The sequence below is a fragment of the Astyanax mexicanus genome, chromosome 24 (assembly GCF_023375975.1).
Source record: "Astyanax mexicanus isolate ESR-SI-001 chromosome 24, AstMex3_surface, whole genome shotgun sequence".
NCBI classification, from domain to species: Eukaryota; Metazoa; Chordata; class Actinopteri; order Characiformes; family Acestrorhamphidae; genus Astyanax; species Astyanax mexicanus.
Window position 1 is genome coordinate 17,387,735 of NC_064431.1, and position 18,388 is coordinate 17,406,122.

The window sequence follows — 18,388 nt, forward strand, 5'->3', positions numbered from 1 at the left end:
GTTCAGAACAGGGTTGCCAAGTGCGACACAAAATCCCCACACACAAAGTTTACTCACACTCATCCAGCCCACACGAGGACGAAACCAGTTCAAAATGTGTTCGCGTTCAAAGTCCAAAACTTAACAGACTTTTAAGCGTGTGAAACAGCATAAACACAGGTGCAATATTTGTATATTAAATGTCATCAATTTGTTTCTCCAAAATACACTAAAGAATTAGAAACAGTTCCTAAGTTTTAATATAATAATAAAAAAAATTACATAATGAAATTAAAACATTATAAAACTACCAATGTGTATTAATTATAAATACTTCCAATATATATAGTAAAGTTTGTAAATGAACAGCTAGAATTTACAGTATTTTTAATTTAACCGTTAAATCGTTAAAAAATTTCAAACAGTGAATAAAAAATATTTAGAAAAAAAAGTGTAAAACAAATCAGAATAGGTTTTATATTTGACATTCTTCCATGTAGGCACCTCTTGCTTCGATGACAGCTTTGTACATCTTTGGTGGAATTTCTCAGTCAGCTTTATGAGGTAGAGTCACCTGGAATGTGAGCTTTCAGTTAACAGCTGTGCTGAACTTGTCAAGAGTTATTTACTTGAATTTCTTGTCTCTTAATGTGTTTGAGAGCATCAGTTGTAAAGTTGTGAAGAGGTAGAGTTGGTATACAGTGAATAGCTTTATTTGAGTAATGTTCTAATTCATATTATGGCAAGATCTACTCACTTAAGTAAAGAAAAAAACGACTTGGAGCAATATGGAGCAATTACAGATGCAGCTCCAGAGTTACCTCTGTTGCACAGCATAAGTTTATCAAGAGTTACCAGTTCCCGAGACCTGAAAATTAACCTAGATAAGTGCCCCAGATAAGAGCCACCTAAATGCTTCCATTGTTTTTTAAACCTTCTAAGTTACTACATAATGCCTAATGTGTTTTTTTGTATCTGCAGAAGATGAATAGATATAAAATCGACCAGAAACTTAATGTCAGCACATATTATGTACTGTGTACATTACATACTTTTTTTAAATAACCCTTGTGCGATCTTAACATTCTGTTTACTCCCCTTGCTCTACGGGTCAAAAATAACACGCCCTACCAAAGCCCCAAAATAAAGCAGCCTAATTGAATTTTGAATCCTCCAAATTTGTATTCTCCAGAATGATTTTCTAGAGGGCTGGTGTGATGAACAGGAGAAAGCTGGATGGGATGAAATGTCCTGGACATGGACAGCTGAATACACTGTTGACCCTGGAGTCGTCCTTATGATGTTTGATGATGTGTGTATTATAGAGAGTTTGTGTTTGGCTTTTATATTTTTTTCTGGTGTTTAAATCCTTTTATAATTCATGGGTCAAAAATGACCGATAAGACAATCTTTGTACCCTAATGGTGTACAGCCCACATGGAAACCTAAACAAAAACAAAGTGTCATTCTTGTAATGATAGGGTGCCTTTAGGAAAAGTTATAAAACTTCAAGTTGGAAAAAGATAGTTTAAGGTATTGTTTCTACAGCTAAACATGGTAACAAGTCACTTTTGACCAGCAAGACAACACAAGGGATAAAGTGTAAAACCTATTTTACTGAAAAAAAAAAATTTATATATATTTTTAATAGTTACCCCTTACAATCTTATGTTCTGAAGCTAGTATTTAATGCCAAAATCAATAACACACATTCTTATATTTTTAAAACACTTGGCACTTAGCCAACATAGCTACAGGAGTTTGACAATGGAACTGAAACACCTGTCATTTTAGTGTGGGAGGTTTCATGTCTCAATTGGACCAGCCTGGTGGCCAATCTTCATTAATTGCACATTGCACCAGTAACAGCAGAGTGTGAAGGTTCAATTAGCAGGGTAGGAGCACAGTTTTGCTTAAAATATTGCAATGCACACAACATGATGGGTGACATACCAGAGTTCAAAAGAGGACAAATTGTTGGTGCACGTCCTGCTGGCGCATTTGTGACCAAGACAGCAAGTCTTTGTGATGTATCAAGAGCCACTGTATCCAGGGTAATGTCAGCATACCACCAAGAAGGACCAACCACATCCAACAGGATTAACTGTGGATGCAAGAGGAAGCTTCTGAGTGAGGATTCTGAGGCAGGATTCTGAGGAAAGATTCTGAGGGAGGATTCTGTGGCAAGATTCTGGGAGAATTTTAGGAAAGGATTCTGAGGGAAGATTTTGAAGCAGAATTCTGAGGGAGGATTTTGAGTGAGGATTCTAAGAGAAAATTCTAAGGCAGGATTCTGAGGCAGGCTTCTAAGGAAGGATTCTGAAGCAGAATTCTAAAGCAGAATTTTGAAGTAGGATTCTAAGAAAGGATTTTGAGGGAAGATTTTGAAGCAGAATTCTAAAGGGGGGATTTTGAGTGAGGATTCTAAGAGAAAATTCTAAGGCACGATTCTGAAGGACGATTTCGAGGCAGGATTCTGAGGGAGGATTCTGAAGCAGAATTCTGAGGCAGGATTTTGAGTGAGGATTCTGAACCAGGATTTTGAGGCAGTAAGGCACCCTGCCATGCCTAAATTGAAATTTAGTAATCAAGCTTCCTGTCATATTGTGTGAAAATGCTAATAGTTAATAAACACAGCTAAACCTATTGTAATGTCCAGCTGGACGCACTACATATCTATTAGTGAGCTGTCTATTGTTTAGTAACGTCAAAATTTATGTTTCTTTTAAATTGGGATACAGAGATTTTCATGACTATACAACCTTCTAAGTAAGAGAGTGTGGGTGGCACACCCAGCAGTTCTAAAAACTTTTCAGACATTTTACACCCTACCAGTCCACTTTCAGCCAACCTGGCAACCCTGACCTCGTGAGCAGGGCAGTTGATGCCGTCATGGCGTTAACTCTACAGCCTCTATGCTCCAGATCAGTCAGTCAGAATATTCACAATTACTGCATGATCATAACTTGTGTACTGTTTAAATGTTACTTTTTAAAAGAAAAAAAATGATCAAACTCATTTTGAATGAAATCATGGCACACAGAGGCTCAGCAACAGCGCCACCTGCTGCTGACTGTCTCATATTGCTGTTAACACAAAAGCATTTTATTCATAAACTATCAAACTCTTACACACTCAGGTTCACAGAACAAAAAATAAAATACACAACAATATAAACATATAAGAATTTACTATAAGTGTATTTTTGTTCCCAGGTATTATTCCCCATAAACTTTGATTTTAAGTTGAGCAAACTAATATTCTGAAATACTTTTATGAATATTAGCAAAATATTCAGTGCTTGGTATAGACCTCAGTTTCTAAAACTGTCCAGAATTGTCTAGAACTTTCTAGATGTTTCTGGAACTGCCCAAAAGTGTATAGTAGTATAAATACAGTTATCTTAACTAGGTGTGTGCCAAATCGTATTGTACGCAACAATATCGCCAATTCTTTTGACACAAAAAAAAACGATATTGTGACATGAAGCCATTGTTGAATTCAGCATTTAATATTTGTTTTTATATTTCTTGTATTTGCTTTTGTTTACAGCTTATATGAATGCAATAGATATGCTGCACTTTAGTTTTGTGGTAGAATTTTTGCACTATTTTTATTTTAAACAGAGTTATGGAAAGTTACTGTTAACAAAATAGACAAAAGTTTTTTTTATTCTACTGAATGTATAAAAATACTGTTATATTTATACTAAATAAAACATAGTTGCAGAAGTGTGTATTTGTGGAATTAATTAAAAACAAAACAAAACAATGTTTTGTCATATCATCAAGAATATCTTATCTTATCAAATATTGTGATATTATTTTAGGGCCATATCACCCATCCCTAATCTTAAGACTCTATGGCATGGTGTTGCCCTCAGGCAACAAAACACATTTTTTACTACACTATAGTCTAAATGGTTTAAAATATTAACAAGTATATTGTAAAAGTCTGTTTTAAAGCTATTTTTTTCTGTTTTGTTTTCAATTACCTCCTGAAACTGCTATTTTTGGGTTTGTTGTCTCAGGGCAACTTTATGGCGTTAGATCACATGCCAATCATGCTGAAATAGTGATTCTCAAGCTTCTCCAAGCTTCTTAAAAGTGGTCTGATTATCTTTTGCTCTGAATAAATACAAATATAATGCTATAAAGGGTTAAACTAACAACAGCTACAGTTAATTTAGATGGCATCAAGAGGTTGCAGACATCAGGCAGACTTCTGTGGCCAATTAATAAAGAAACACAAGAGCAAAAATGTACTCTGTGATGTCCCTCTTGATAGACCCAATGAGAACCTGAAAGCTTATTAAGAGGAGCAAGAAGAACGCTTTTACTAGACATAATGAATCTTTAATGCTGTTACCAAGGACAGCATAACGAGAAAATCTTGGAAAACCACATTTCTGAATGAACAGTTTTTTTATTATCTTTGTAAATTTGCAATGCACATACTGTTCTTTGTTGATGGAAAGTAATTGAGGTATTTAAAAAATGCTGTCATTCTTGATTTTCATGCCTGGATACAAGTGCACACTATTGCAGAAAGAATTGACCACCTCAAAGAAAGTACAGTAATATACCTGTACAGTTGCAAATCCCAAAAATATATTAATATTTTTGAGCTGTTATACTCAGCATTGATTGAGTTTCATAATAATGGCAAATGTATAGTGAAATGTTGATTGTTTTTATAATAAAACACAAACACAAGCTCAAATTTCATGGGTTTATATAGTCGTGTTAATCGATTACAAATATTAATCAAATGGATCAGGATTAATCACACTTTTTCTTCTTTAAGACTAAGCTTTTGCTAATAGATATTTCATTTTGAATTTTGAACAAGATAATTGGGTTTAGAAACACTTAAATTTGTATTATTGGTGCCAGTCCCTTAAAACAATAATTGTATTAATCACAACAATATTCTGTGACTAAATCATGGATAAACTTGTGATTTTTTTTTTTAAATATGCTGGTATGTAATTGTATGTTTGGGAAGGGGATAGTAATAGTGGTGTAGTGTGGTTTTACAATATCTCTGGGTAGTTTCGAAGATTTTTCAGAATATTGTAGAATATTGTAATGTACTAATTCATGCCATTAACTAAGAGTTTTTAATGGAGAAAATAAACACTAGTGTAGCTCCATATTACACCTTCAACAGATGAAAAAGAGAAAATGTGTATGAGAGAGAGAGACAGAGAGAGAGAAAGAGGGAGAGGGAAAGAGAGCATGTACTTCAGCACAAATAAAATATCTATCTAATCTACCTTCTGAACTCAACAGTGAGAGTTGCTGTGGTATATCGCTAAATAAACCTGTTTATGCATCACCAGGCTCTGTCAATTTTGTCACATGATTAATTTGTGTTAAAGGCTATTGTCACAAAATCACAAAGTTCATGAGGAATATTGGTGTTTTTTATCAAGTTTATATGTGAGCAGTTGAAATATAACAGTTAGAACCCAGGAACAAAAATTTAAACAAACATTAAATTGTGTAATTGGTGGACAGGGTCAGGCCTACAGTGGTTTAGTCAGTTTATAGAGACATGAGTGAACAGGTCTGTAGGCCTGGGTTAGAGTCAAAAAAACAAAAACTATAAAAATATCATTCATTCATTCAAATACATATACACTACCGTTCAAAAGTTTGGGGTCACATTGAAACGTCCTTATTTTTGAAGGAAAAGCACTGTACTTTTCAATGAAGATAACTTTAAACTAGTCCTAACTTTAAACAAATACACTCTGTACATTGCTAATGTGGTAAATGACTATTCTACCTGCAAATGTCTGGTTTTGGTGCAATATCTACATAGGTGTATAGAGGCCCATTTCCAGCAACTATCACTCCAGTGTTCTAATGGCACAATGTGTTTGCTCATTGGCTCAGAAGGCTAATTGATGATTAGAAAACCCTTGTGCAATCATGTTCACACACCTGAAAACAGTCTAGCTCATTACAGAAGCTAGAAACTGACCTTCCTTTGAGCAGATTGAGTTTCTGGAGCATCACATTTGTGGGGTCAATTAAACGCTCAAAATGGCCAGAAAAAGAGAACTTTCATCTGAAACTCGACAGTCTATTCTTGTTCTTAGAAATGAAGGCTATTCCATGCGAGAAATTGCTAAGAAATTGAAGATTTCCTACAACGGTGTGTACTACTCCCTTCAGAGGACAGCACAAACAGGCTCTAACCAGAGTAGAAAAAGAAGTGGGAGGCCGCGTTGCACAACTAAGCAAGAAGCTAAGTACATTAGAGTCTCTAGTTTGAGAAACAGACGCCTCACAGGTCCCTAACTGGCATCTTCATTAAATAGCACCCGCAAAACACCAGTGTCAACATCTACAGTGAAGAGGCGGCTGCGGGATTCTGGGCTTCAGGGCAGAGTGGCAAAGAAAAAGCCATATCTGAGACTGGCTAATAAAAGAAAAAGATTAAGATGGGTAAAATAACACAGAAATTGGACAGAGGAAGACTGGGAAAAAAGTGTTGTGGACGGATGAATCCAAGTTTGAGGTGTTTGGATCACAAAGAAGAACGTTTGTGAGACGCAGAACAAATGAAAAGATGCTGGAAGAATGCCTGACGCCATCTGTTAAGCATGGTGGAGGTAATGTGATGGTCTGGGGTTGCTTTGGTGCTGGTAAGGTGGGAGATTTGTACAGGGTAAAAGGGATTCTGAATAAGGAAGGCTATCACTCCATTTTGCAACGCCATGCCATACCCAGTGGACAGCGCCTGATCGGAGCCAATTTCGTCCTACAACAGGACAATGACCCTAAACACACCTCCAAATTGTGCAAGAACTATTTACAGCAGAAGCAGGCAGCTGGTATTCTATTGGTAATGGAGTGGCCAGCGCAGTCACCAGATCTGAACCCCATTGAGCTGTTGTGGGAGCAGCTTGACCGTATGGTACGCCAGAAGTGCCCATCCAACCAATCCAACTTGTGGGAGCTGCTTCTAGAAGCGTGGGGTGCAATTTCTCCAGCTTACCTCAACAAATTAACAGCTAGAATGCCAAAGGTGTGCAATGCTGTAATTGCTGCAAATGGAGGATTCTTTGATGAAAGCAAAGTTTGATGTAAAAACAATGTTATTTCAAATACAAATCATTATTTCTAACCTTGTCAATGTCTTGACTCTATTTTCTATTCATTTCACAACGTATGGTGGTGAATAAGTGTGACTTTTCATGGAAAACACAAAATTGTTTGAGTGACCCCAAACTTTTGAACGGTAGTGTACATATTTACCAACCCCCCAGTCTCACTTATTACAGTAGCACCATGATTCACAAAGTAATAATAATAATAATCCATAAGCAGTATGGTATAGCTGGGTTATATACAGTTACACAGAATGAAGTGTGTAAAATTAAATCTGCTCCTATACCCAAGCAGCCCTCAGAAACGTTTACACTTTACACTATTCATAAACTATTGGAGGAATTTTCCAGACAGGAATTAAGCCTAGCCTTAGACTACACAGCAGTTTGAATGAATGAGTTGAATGTGTTTCAGTTAAAAGGACTGGGCTAAATCCCTTTCCTGGAAAGTACTTCATCTAGGCGTACTGTGTCCCCGTTGCTGACAGACATTATCAATCATGCTCTTGCAGCACAATCGCTGCTCGACACTGGAATCAGATGATCCAGAGCTCCTGAACACCAGCCTCTCTCACTATCTGTCTGTCTGTGAGTCTTAACTCTCATATGAGGTGCTTCTACAGCTTCGTTAAGCAATGCCTCAGAAGAAAAGTATTTATTTTCATAGTGTGAAGAGCCTTTAAGATAAAAACCTTTTTGTCTATTTCCTAAAGGGTAACTAAACACCCTGATTTTTATGAAAGCCCATTCACGACACCTAAAAAAAAAATAAACCAGCACATTTTTTATTTTTATTATTAAGTAAACTGCTGTCTCATTATTTTGAGAAAGTAAGTCATTATTTTAAGATAGAAAGTCATTATTTTGAGATACTAAGTCATTATTTTGAGATAGTAAGTCATCATTTTCAGATACTCTCATTATTTTGTGATAGTAAATTATTATTTTGTGATAGTAAGTCATTATTTTATGATACTCTCATTATTTTGTGATAGTAAGTCATCACTTTGTTTCCAATAAAAAAACACACTTGCTATCTTAAAAAAATGACGTAATATCTCAAAATAATGCTAAGTATCTCAAAGTAATGAGATAGCAGTCTACTTAATAATAAAAAGCTGGCGGGAATGGTCTTCCATAGATTTTAGCTGACTCCACCCTCGGCTCAAAATTGAATTTAGAGTTTTAAAGGCAAGGGCAAGACAGAGAGCTGATTGGCTGAGCTGCAGCAGCAGCAGTGTGCTTCTGATAGCAGTGAGATGCAGATTGACTGATTTGCATATTGTGAGTATCCGCATACCAAAGTACACAGAAACATCATCCTTGCCTACAGCATAGTTGAACCTGTGAGGGTGCTGCAGAGGCAGATTTTTTTTATTTTATGTTTCTAAAAATTTTAAGCAGGACTGGTATGTCTTACTACTTAAAGCAGCACTAGGTAGGATTTCCTTGATTTTTGATATTTTTAAAGAAGTAAAATTACAGCTTGAAACTCACTGCATTGAGGTGTAATAGGAGGAATAGCAGTGCTCTCGTGTCTGTGCCGGAGCTCCTCTGAGCTCAAACCAGACTCTGTACGTTTTCCCAACTGGCCACGACCAACGCTCGCGAGAACTGTGACCTGCTTTCCGACCTTTAGTTCTAACAGTTCTACAAGGAATACTTGTTTATTCTTTACAAACTAACATACAGGCACTCTGGCAGAAGCTGGAAAGAGACCAAATATGTCTGTGAAAGCCAGAAAACAAGAAAAACTAATCCGCCTGAAACATTTATTACACTCTACAACTGTAGGGGAAACCCACGAGCACAAAATCTCAATCCTACCTAGTGGAGCTTTAATAGGAACACATTTTAGCTATTATTAAAAAATATATATGGTTTAGGGTTTAGTGCCTCTTTAAAACATGTTAAAGGTTCTTCACACACATTTCTCTACGAAAAAAGCAAGCTTTCTTTAAATCACTGTTTAAGGTAGCACTATGCGACTTCTGCCATTAGAGGTCGCACTAGAGCACCAGCAGCTCAGACCCAAACAAATTCTTCATATTCAGCCATGCTTCCTCCACCTCCTGTTCACCTGCTCCAACCCTGCCGAGGCTGGCTGTTAGCTTTACAACTGTCTGTGTGAGCAGTCATTGTCTTGTCTGTTGGGTAGAGTCCAAGTTGCTACAGGACAGTACTAACCTGCACACACAAATACTGTAGCAGAGAACACACCCAGAAGGGGCAGGGCTTCATTCTCTGCTCATTTTCTTCTGACATCCTCACAGCCATATTGCAATACATGGTGTAGCGTCATAGAAATTTAGAGTAGAAGTTTCTGAGGCATGGAAAGACAGATAATAACTCCTGATTTCAGAAGTAATGCTACAATCTACAAGCTTATGTACATGCAGACCATGTCCTAAAGTGTCCGCATGATTTAGGCTTATTGGAAAATCACTGGTCTGGAGGTTCTGCAGGACGGTTCTGTGTGAGAAGGTGGAGATACGGGATGCAGTCAGTCAATAAATCAATCATGAAGACTGAAGGTGGGTTGGGCTGAAAAATGTAAGTTCCAAATCTGTCAAAAATCAACACTGAGTTGACAACAAGCTCCAGCGTGGGGCAGACTGTCAGCCCAGTTAAAAGATGGCACCCAGCACCCGGCAAACTTCCATCTGGGAAAGAAATACAGAAGAGCTTTCTTTTGATCTTGGTTTCCACAGGCGAGATTAGATAAGAAATCCAACAACCGGTCCAAAGGTTCTGGCTGCTTGTTATTGCAGATGATACAGAAAATTAAAGTAAGTGATACAAACACAGAGCAAGAGAGTAATAGAGACAGAGAGACAGAAAAAATGAGTGTGAGATATTGTCACTGTGAGATGAGACTTTTGGATGATCTCCATGTCTGTCCATAGATCTGTTGCTCAAGTGCTTGAGGGTGAAAGTGGGGGTTCTTGGGTTCTCTGGTTCTCCAGGTTCTCTGGGTTCAGTCCTTTCCAAGTGTTGTTCCTTTGTGTGGGTGAAGCTCATATTTAGCCCACCCAACCTTCCCAGATCTGCCCCCTAGAAACATAAAAAAACATGTTGGTCTAAAACAAGGCCTCCTAAATCTGCACAGCTAACTTACATTTAGGTCAAATTTTCTGTTATTATGAACTGTTCAGTGAGTGGAGATCAACTACACTACAGAGGATACACCACAGATGCTACGCTACAAAGGCTACACTACAGAGGCTATGCTACAGAGGCTATGTTACACATGTTATGCTACAGAGGCTACACTACACACAGAGGCTACACTACACACAGAGGCTACACTACAGAGGCTATGTTACACATGCTACGCTACACAGGCTACACTACAGAGGCTATGTTACAGACGCTATGCTACAGACATTGTGCTACAGATGCTACACTACAAAGGCTATGCTACAGAGGCTATGTTACAGATGCTACACTACAAAGGCTACACTACAGAGGCTATGCTACAGAGGCTATGTTACACATGCTACGCTACAGAGGCTATGTTACAGACGCTATGCTACAGACACTGTGCTACAGAGGCTACACTACAGAGGCTATGCTATAGACGCTATGCTACAGAGACTGTGCTAGAGAGACTGTGCTAGAGATGATTTGCAACAGTTGACACACCAGACATGCTACACTACAGAGGCTACATTACAGAACTACACTACAGAGGCTATGCTGTAGAGGCTATGTTACAGATGCTACACCACAGAGGATATACTACAGAGAATATGCTACAGAGGCTATGCTAAAGAGGCTCTGTTATAGAGGCTAGGCTACAGATGCTTTGCTACAGAGGCTTCTTCGCTACAGAATCTACACTACAGATGCTATGCTACAGAAGCTACATTACAAAGGCTACGCTACAGATGCTACGCTACAGAGGTTTTGCCACAGAGGCTATTCTACAGATGCTATGCAACAGAGGTTTCTTTGCTACCAAACCTACACTACAGATGCTATGCTACAGAGGCTTTGCTACAGAGGCTACGCTACAGATGCTATGTTACAGAATCTATGCTACAGAGGCTACGCTCATGCATCTAAAATCAGGTCATGGAAATGCCAAACAAACAGGCACTCCTGTAGAGAGGCCATATGACACACAGAGGCAGCCAATCAGGAAGAGCCATAGGGAGCTGGCTGACTCAGAAACAACAGATGGACTGAGCGAAAAACTCACATCGATTTGGACGAAGGTTTCTTCACTTTTGGCCTTTTTCTCCGATGAAGGGGCCTACAGCAAGCGGAGTAAACACACATGCACACACACACAGTCATTGTTTATTTAACCAAATCCAATTACAGCTCAGTCTGACTCTAATACTCTAAGCTTTTTATGGTTAAGGTGGTTGAAAAGCTACTACTATCTGTAAAACACACGTCCTATACTGGTCTAAAGCTAAACTGGTCATCCAGTTATGTATTTAATCAGTAGCAGCAACTACCTCACAGTAATTACATCATTAATACAGGCTGGTTAAGGATTATCTGAACATTTTTCAGGACAGTCAAGTACTAAACACTGAGGTAAAAAAATTAAGAACTGAAGTGATCTCACCTGTAATCACTGGAGAAGTTGCGCTCTTTAGGCCCTGCAGAACACAAGGTTAATTAGCGCTGGACAATGTATCATTTACTATATCACTACATCAGTATGCAGTTTTTGCAATATTTTAGCAGAGGTGTTATAATAGATCTAAACAAATAGCTAAAAATTGGACTTCATTATGTTTAATAGTAAACTAATAAAACAGGTCTGTGACATATTCACATATTCACGCAGCACTCAAGCACACAAAGGAAGTTTTTATTAACATTATATACTGTGTGTGAAATGCTGAATGCTAATGTAGACAAACTGTGTGTGTGTGTGTGTGTGTGGAGGACTGTGTGTGATTGTGATATCCAGGCCAAAAAAAGGTGGATTTCACCAGGATTTCACTAAGATTTCAAGTTATTTAACTCTAACTGATGCAGTGAGTAGCTTCTCATTAATTGAACAACCATGTTGAAATACACATCCTGTGGCTGAGTAAAAGAGAGAAAACAGCTAATGAGATTTTTAAAACCACTAAAACCAGCTAAAGAACTTAAGAACTCCTGCACATTATTAAAAAGTGGAAGGACAGTTGTTGTGTGGTGGCTCTGTGAAAATAATTGTGTGAAAAAGATTCATCCAATTGATTAAAAATTGGGATTGGGACTAAAAAGCTGTGTATCCTTAAGAGATTATGCTAGAGAAGATAAAGATTAAACTCTAAAGCAATGGAAGGAGGTCATGTGGTCTGATGAGTCCAGATTAACCATGTTCCAGAGTGATGGAGCATCAGGGTAAGAAGAAGAGAGGCGGCTGAAGTGATGCTACTGTGCTAGCAGTGGTTTAAACTAGGGTTGCTGCAGTTGGTCAGGTCTAGGTTCAGCAACGTTATGTTCCCAAAGCATGAGGTCAGCTGACTTCCTGAATATACTGAATATAGACCAGGTTATTCCATCAATGGATTTTTTCTTCACTGAAGGCATGGCCATATTCCGAGATGACAATGCCAGGATTTATAGAGCTCAGAATGTGAAAGTGTTCAGGGTTCAGGGAGCATGAGATCATCATTTTCACAGATGGATTGAGAGTTCACCACAGAGTCTACACCTTAACCCCATTGAGAATCTTTGGGATGTGCAGAAGAAGGCTTTGTGCAGTGGTCAGACTCTACCATCATCAATACAAGATTTTGGGGAAGTGTGGGGAACCTTTCTTTTTTGGCAGGCCTGTGTGTGTACTGCGTGGGATATACTGATATATATATATATATATATATAGTGTGTGTGTGTGTGTGTGTGGGTGTGGCTGACCTGTCTCTGGGCTGCACTGCTTGTTTCCTCTACAGCTGCGCAGGTTCATGAGCTGCAGATGCATGTGGTTCAGAGCATCACGGTCCAGCGTACTGACTGCATTAATCAGCTGCACAAACACACAGACACACAATGACTCTGCTGTATGACAGTGACCAGTATAGAAACCTTTTCCATGTAGAGTTGTATTCTTTGTTTACCTGGTAAGGGTCTGTGTTCAAATCAAAATACTCCAGGAATCCTGTGGCGAACTCACAAAACAGGAAGTTGTGGGTGTCGTTGATGGTCCTTAAACACCAGTAGGTGTTGTTGTTGGCGCTGGTACAGGCACAGAACGGCCCCACTACAGCATTTAAAAAGAGCAGAAAAGACAGAATGAAGAAACTAGATAAACATATGTATATATGTTTATATATATATACAGTTCTGGAACAAAATAAGTATAATGAGTTTCTTTGATTTTACCAAATTGAAAACATTTAGAATATAATCAAGAGAGAGATGGATGATCACAAGCCGTCCAACCAAGCTGAACTGCTTGAAGTTTTGCACCAGTAGTGGCATAAATTTATCCAAAATCAGTGTGTAAGACTGGTGGAGGAGAACATACCAAGACGCATGAAAACTGTAATTAAAAACCAGGGTTGTTCCACCAAATATTAATTTCTGAACTCCTAAAACATTTCTCATTTTCTGCAAATAAATGCTCTAAATGACAATATTTTTATTTGGAATTTGGGAGAAATGTTGTCAGTAGTTTATAGAATAAAACAATAATGTTCATTTTCCTCAAACATATACCTATAAATAGCTTAATCAGAGAAACTGATTCAGAAACTGAAGTGGTCTCTTATTCCAGAGCTGTAGAATGTTAATGCTTAAATGTTGTGTTTTTTTATTATTTTAAAATGTCCTATATTGTAGATTAATACTAATGTTATCCAACCTATCTAGAAAAAAAAACATTTGTAATTATTTAGTAAACAAAAAAGTTTTAAACAAAGCAGAATATGTTTTATTTAAATTCTTTAAACTCGGCATGTCTGTAAAAAACACCAAATATTGATTTCTGAACTCTATGAATATGAACTTGTTTTCTATGCATTATTTGAGGTCTGATCTTTTTTTTGGTTATTTCAGCCATTTTTATAATTTTCTGCAAATAAATGCTCTTAATGACAATATTTCTATTTGAAATTTGGGACAAATGTTGTCCGTGGTTTATAGAATAAAACAGTGTTCATTTTACTCAAACATATACCTATAAATAGCAAAATCAGAGAAACTGATTCAGAAACTGAAGTGGTCTCTCTCTTAAGCCAGGCGGACACTGTGCGATTTTTTTAATCGGATGCGTTCTGGAGAGCTCAAACTGCACGTTTGAATCGTTTGTCGTGTATGAACAACGCCTGCGATTCATCTTCACACACTGAACGGTCCGACTGACCTGCTGCGACGGGGGAGCTTACACTGCACGTCTAAACGCCGCCCGTAGGCGGAGCTTTCTTTGCGTACAAACTCTCGCTTCAACACAACGCCTTGCAAAAGAAAGCGCTTAGCTTTACTTATTTGTGCCCTGTTGTGCGCTGAAAGTCCACGGAAGAGACGTACATGGACTCGCAGGTGGCTGAGGCGACGTGGACTCTACGGGTTGTCCGTTTTACAGAAGGAGAGCGCATAGAAAAATGACTGCGCGTCAGGCTGCGAAAGAAACACCAGCAGCTTAAATAAAATAAAATAATTTTATTTTTTATTCTGTTTATTGTTTATGTAAAAACTGTTTTTGAAACACTGAATATTAAACAAGCAATCGGTTATTCACACTGGATAGGGACCCTCATTTACAGTGCCGCTGAGCATTAACAGTTTAAAAGGGATTTAAAAAATATATAAAAAATAGAAATAAAAACTGACATTTATTATAGACGAATAAAATATATACGTAAAAAAGGAAAAATAGGACCTTACAAAAAAGATCATAAAAATTTACATAAAAGGTAAAAAATGTATATCTTATGAAGATATATATTTAATGATTTGATTAATAAAAGAAGAAAAATAATTAAAATGAATAAATAAAAAATATAAAATATAAACTCATTAAAAATTCGTTTAAAATAACCCAGGCTTTCTGCAGATTAATCAAAGTTTCAGTTAGTTTCAGTTTCAAATCATGAAAAACAGCTCACCAAAGCCTCAAACTATTCTTTATATTTGACAATATTTACTTACAGGTCCTTTGCTTGTACTTACAGGCCCTTACTTATTTTTATTCAACTGAACTGAGTTTCTGTAGCCTCGCGCTGAATTCAGCTCTGCGCTGCGAAAGAGAGCGAGAGAGAGGCGCAGCGCATTTTGTCTGATTTATCTTGATTAATTATCAGTACATTTATTAGCTTTAGTAAGTTTAATAGCACTAATTTTACTACACTTCTCCGACCTTATTTATTAAAACGTTTATTTTAGAAGACAGAGGTTATTATGCGGGCAATGCCGCGCGCAATGCCACGCGCTGCGCTAAGCTGGCTTTGCGTGGCTAATATTCTGGAGCACTGGACAAGATTTTAATTAATAAATTAACATATTTATAATTTTAATAAACTTGCCCTGGCGAAAAGAAACGAAGAATAAAATATAGTTTTATATTTCTGTGCATGTTTTAAGTTTTATATAATTGACGGGCAGCATCAGAGGCTGACAATGTGCTTTATTTTTCAGATATAATAGCAAAGTGAAAGAAAATAAATTTATGTTTGTCAAAGATATTTTCTCTTTTAATTTTTCTTTTCAAAAACTCCAGCTATTGACTGAGAATAAGCATCTGTTGAAATTCTTAAACAGCAGAATGCCTGTGTCTGCTATATTAAGCTATAAGTCTGTGTACCGAACATAAATATAAATCCTTATAACTGACAGAAATAAATATGACTAATAATTATTTATAGTTACTGTGCAGATGTTTGGGAAAACAGGTTGTGACGTTAAGAAATCGGCCCGCAAAACAGCTCACACTGTGAGACAAGCGACCAAAATTTCTGGCATGTCAGAAATCCCTGGTCGCGTCCGACTGCTCATTCGCAGCTCGTATGGGCAATTAATCGGACATCGCTTCCCAAGCTAAAATTCGGCCCGATCATGAAATTCAGTCGCATCCGACCAGATCGGGCTTAAAATCGGGCTAAAATCGCACAGTGTCCGCCTGGCTTTAATTTTTTCCAGTTGTACATATGTATGTATGTCTGTCACAGATCTGCACTGCAGTGCCTTACTCGTCCAGAAGGGGGCAGTCTGCCAGTGCTGGTTGTCGTGGGTGAAGCAGGTGAGGCCGGGCATGCTGCAGGTGTCGTTGTTCCGGAGACGCTTCAGGAGCTTCCGGATCTTCTTTCTGCGCTTCTGCTCCTTCATCAACCACTGCTTCTTATCTTTAGATGCCAGCCTGCCCACATCACACACCACACCAAACCACACACCAAGCACACCTTTATAATGTTCAGATCAGTCAGAGTTGTCAAGTAAGGAAGTACAAATAGTTACTTAAATAAGTAGAAATTTTGGTTATCTATACTTTACTGGAGTATTTATTTTTACTTCTTCTTCCCAATTATCTGAACTTTCTACTCCTAACAATATAAAAAAATAGCCTCATTTGGCTTGTTTTCATTCCCGCTTCTTATTGCTTAAAAAAAAAACTATCCAGATAAATCTCTCCATTTAGATTTAGAGTGAATCTGATTGTGATTGGATGTAGAGAAGTATAAAAATATACCATTCCGAAACCCTATTGGTTTATACTCAATCCATTACACCTGCACATGACATGACCATCACACTCTAGCAGGAACATAGCAGATGTATGTAGTCAAGTATGAAGATAATCTGTGGCTTCAGAGACTCAAGTGAACTTGAGACAAACGTCCCAACTACGGTAATCTTCTTCAATATATTTGTATTGTACTAAAATACATTCATTTTCAATGGGTATATAGAAAAATGTAAAGAAAAAAAATTCTAAAACATTTTTAGAAACATTTATTTTGTCCTTAATAGTATTTTTCCTCCTTCACATTAATTTAACTTTTATACTTTAAGTAGTTTTGAAACCAGTACTTTTACACATTTACTTGAGTATAAAGCTTTATGTGATACTTCTACTTCTACAGAATTATTTTTAAACCTTAATTCACTTCTACCTGAGTAATGAATGCAAATACTGTTAACACTTGATATCAGAGCCGGTCAGACACATAACTGCTTCTGCTATTCTAGCACCTGCTCATCATCAGAACAGGACACACACTGACTGCACTTATACAACGTATACAGAAAATGCAAATAATGCAGAATAGAGAGTAAAGTACAGAAATCATGTTACTATATTGTAATCTAAAGAAGCTATTATTACGTAAAGTGGCAGTCCATAATATTTAGTTTCTAAACTGAAAGCAGAAGCATTTTTGAGTGGAGAATGGACAAAATATTGTGTTTAATGGTACCAGTGTGCTGCTAAGCCTAATATATTAATTCTAAAAACTGGGCGTCAGGTTGTTTTTTTGCGGCAGTTCTTCTTCTGGCCACGTCACGTTTCTTTACGTACTTTCGTCACACGTACAGCCTCTAAAAGAGGATCCGGCTCAGTTTTACTGAACACGAGCGGCTGGTGGGGCAATGGAGACTTCAGATGGGGAAATTCAGACCTAAGTAGCTCATTAACTCATAGTAAAAACAAAAAAACGATGAAGTGAAGCTCTCTCGCTCTCTTTGAATGAACATAACCTGGAATCGGATTCCGCATCACACCCGCCCAGTTTGAAATGATTCTTCCACAATTACCCATTCTCACCAGAGAGGGCCCTAAATCCCAAAATGTACAGATTATTAAGATGAGTTGGACTCACCTTAAAGAATGCACCTGACCCGACTTCAGTCTGAAGAGAGCTCTGTTCCTAAACCCGTAACTAAACACAGAGAGAAACACATGCAGGGTTATAAACCCAGTCTTACAGGAGAGGGATTACAGGTAATTACTGTAATCACTGGACACACTGTGGTGTGTTTTCCGTAGGATTTCCTAAACCTGTTCTCAGATCAGAGTTTATACTCACATATCCGGACTGCACTCGCACTCCTTCGGTCTGGCTTTCTTCAGGTGACCTTTAACCTCTCTCAGGTTCTTAATTTTGGTCTGTAGCGTCTCGATCTATTACGGATTTTAAAGGAAACAGAATAAGACATGTACAGTGTAATTTAATATAAAATCATATTTATTGTTCAGTACAGTGTGTAGAGTCTGACCTCATGCTCGATGTGCAGTTTGTGATCTTTCCAGGCCTGCAGAGATTTATATAATCCACCATCACACTGCACCGTATCATTCATCAGTATGGAGCACCTGAAACCAGAATTCATCCACAAATT

At 37.6% G+C, this 18,388-nt stretch overlaps 1 protein-coding gene across 2 annotated transcripts in view; it reads right to left on the reverse strand.

Moving 5' to 3' along the window:
- Nucleotides 1-4,696: 4,696 nt before the first annotated feature.
- sulf2a (sulfatase 2a) overlaps nucleotides 4,697-18,388 on the reverse strand; it is a 74,986-nt gene continuing 61,294 nt past the window's right edge. For both annotated transcript variants that reach the window (XM_022682654.2, XM_022682653.2), the window contains exons 13-21: nucleotides 18,266-18,362; nucleotides 18,076-18,170; nucleotides 17,869-17,928; nucleotides 16,243-16,409; nucleotides 13,174-13,316; nucleotides 12,974-13,082; nucleotides 11,685-11,718; nucleotides 11,307-11,360; nucleotides 4,697-10,156 (exon numbers count right to left, since the gene is read on the reverse strand). In XM_022682654.2, the coding sequence (XP_022538375.2) occupies nucleotides 10,126-10,156; nucleotides 11,307-11,360; nucleotides 11,685-11,718; nucleotides 12,974-13,082; nucleotides 13,174-13,316; nucleotides 16,243-16,409; nucleotides 17,869-17,928; nucleotides 18,076-18,170; nucleotides 18,266-18,362 (790 nt within the window). In that variant the 3' untranslated portion in view covers nucleotides 4,697-10,125. The remainder of the gene's footprint in view (nucleotides 10,157-11,306; nucleotides 11,361-11,684; nucleotides 11,719-12,973; nucleotides 13,083-13,173; nucleotides 13,317-16,242; nucleotides 16,410-17,868; nucleotides 17,929-18,075; nucleotides 18,171-18,265; nucleotides 18,363-18,388) is intronic.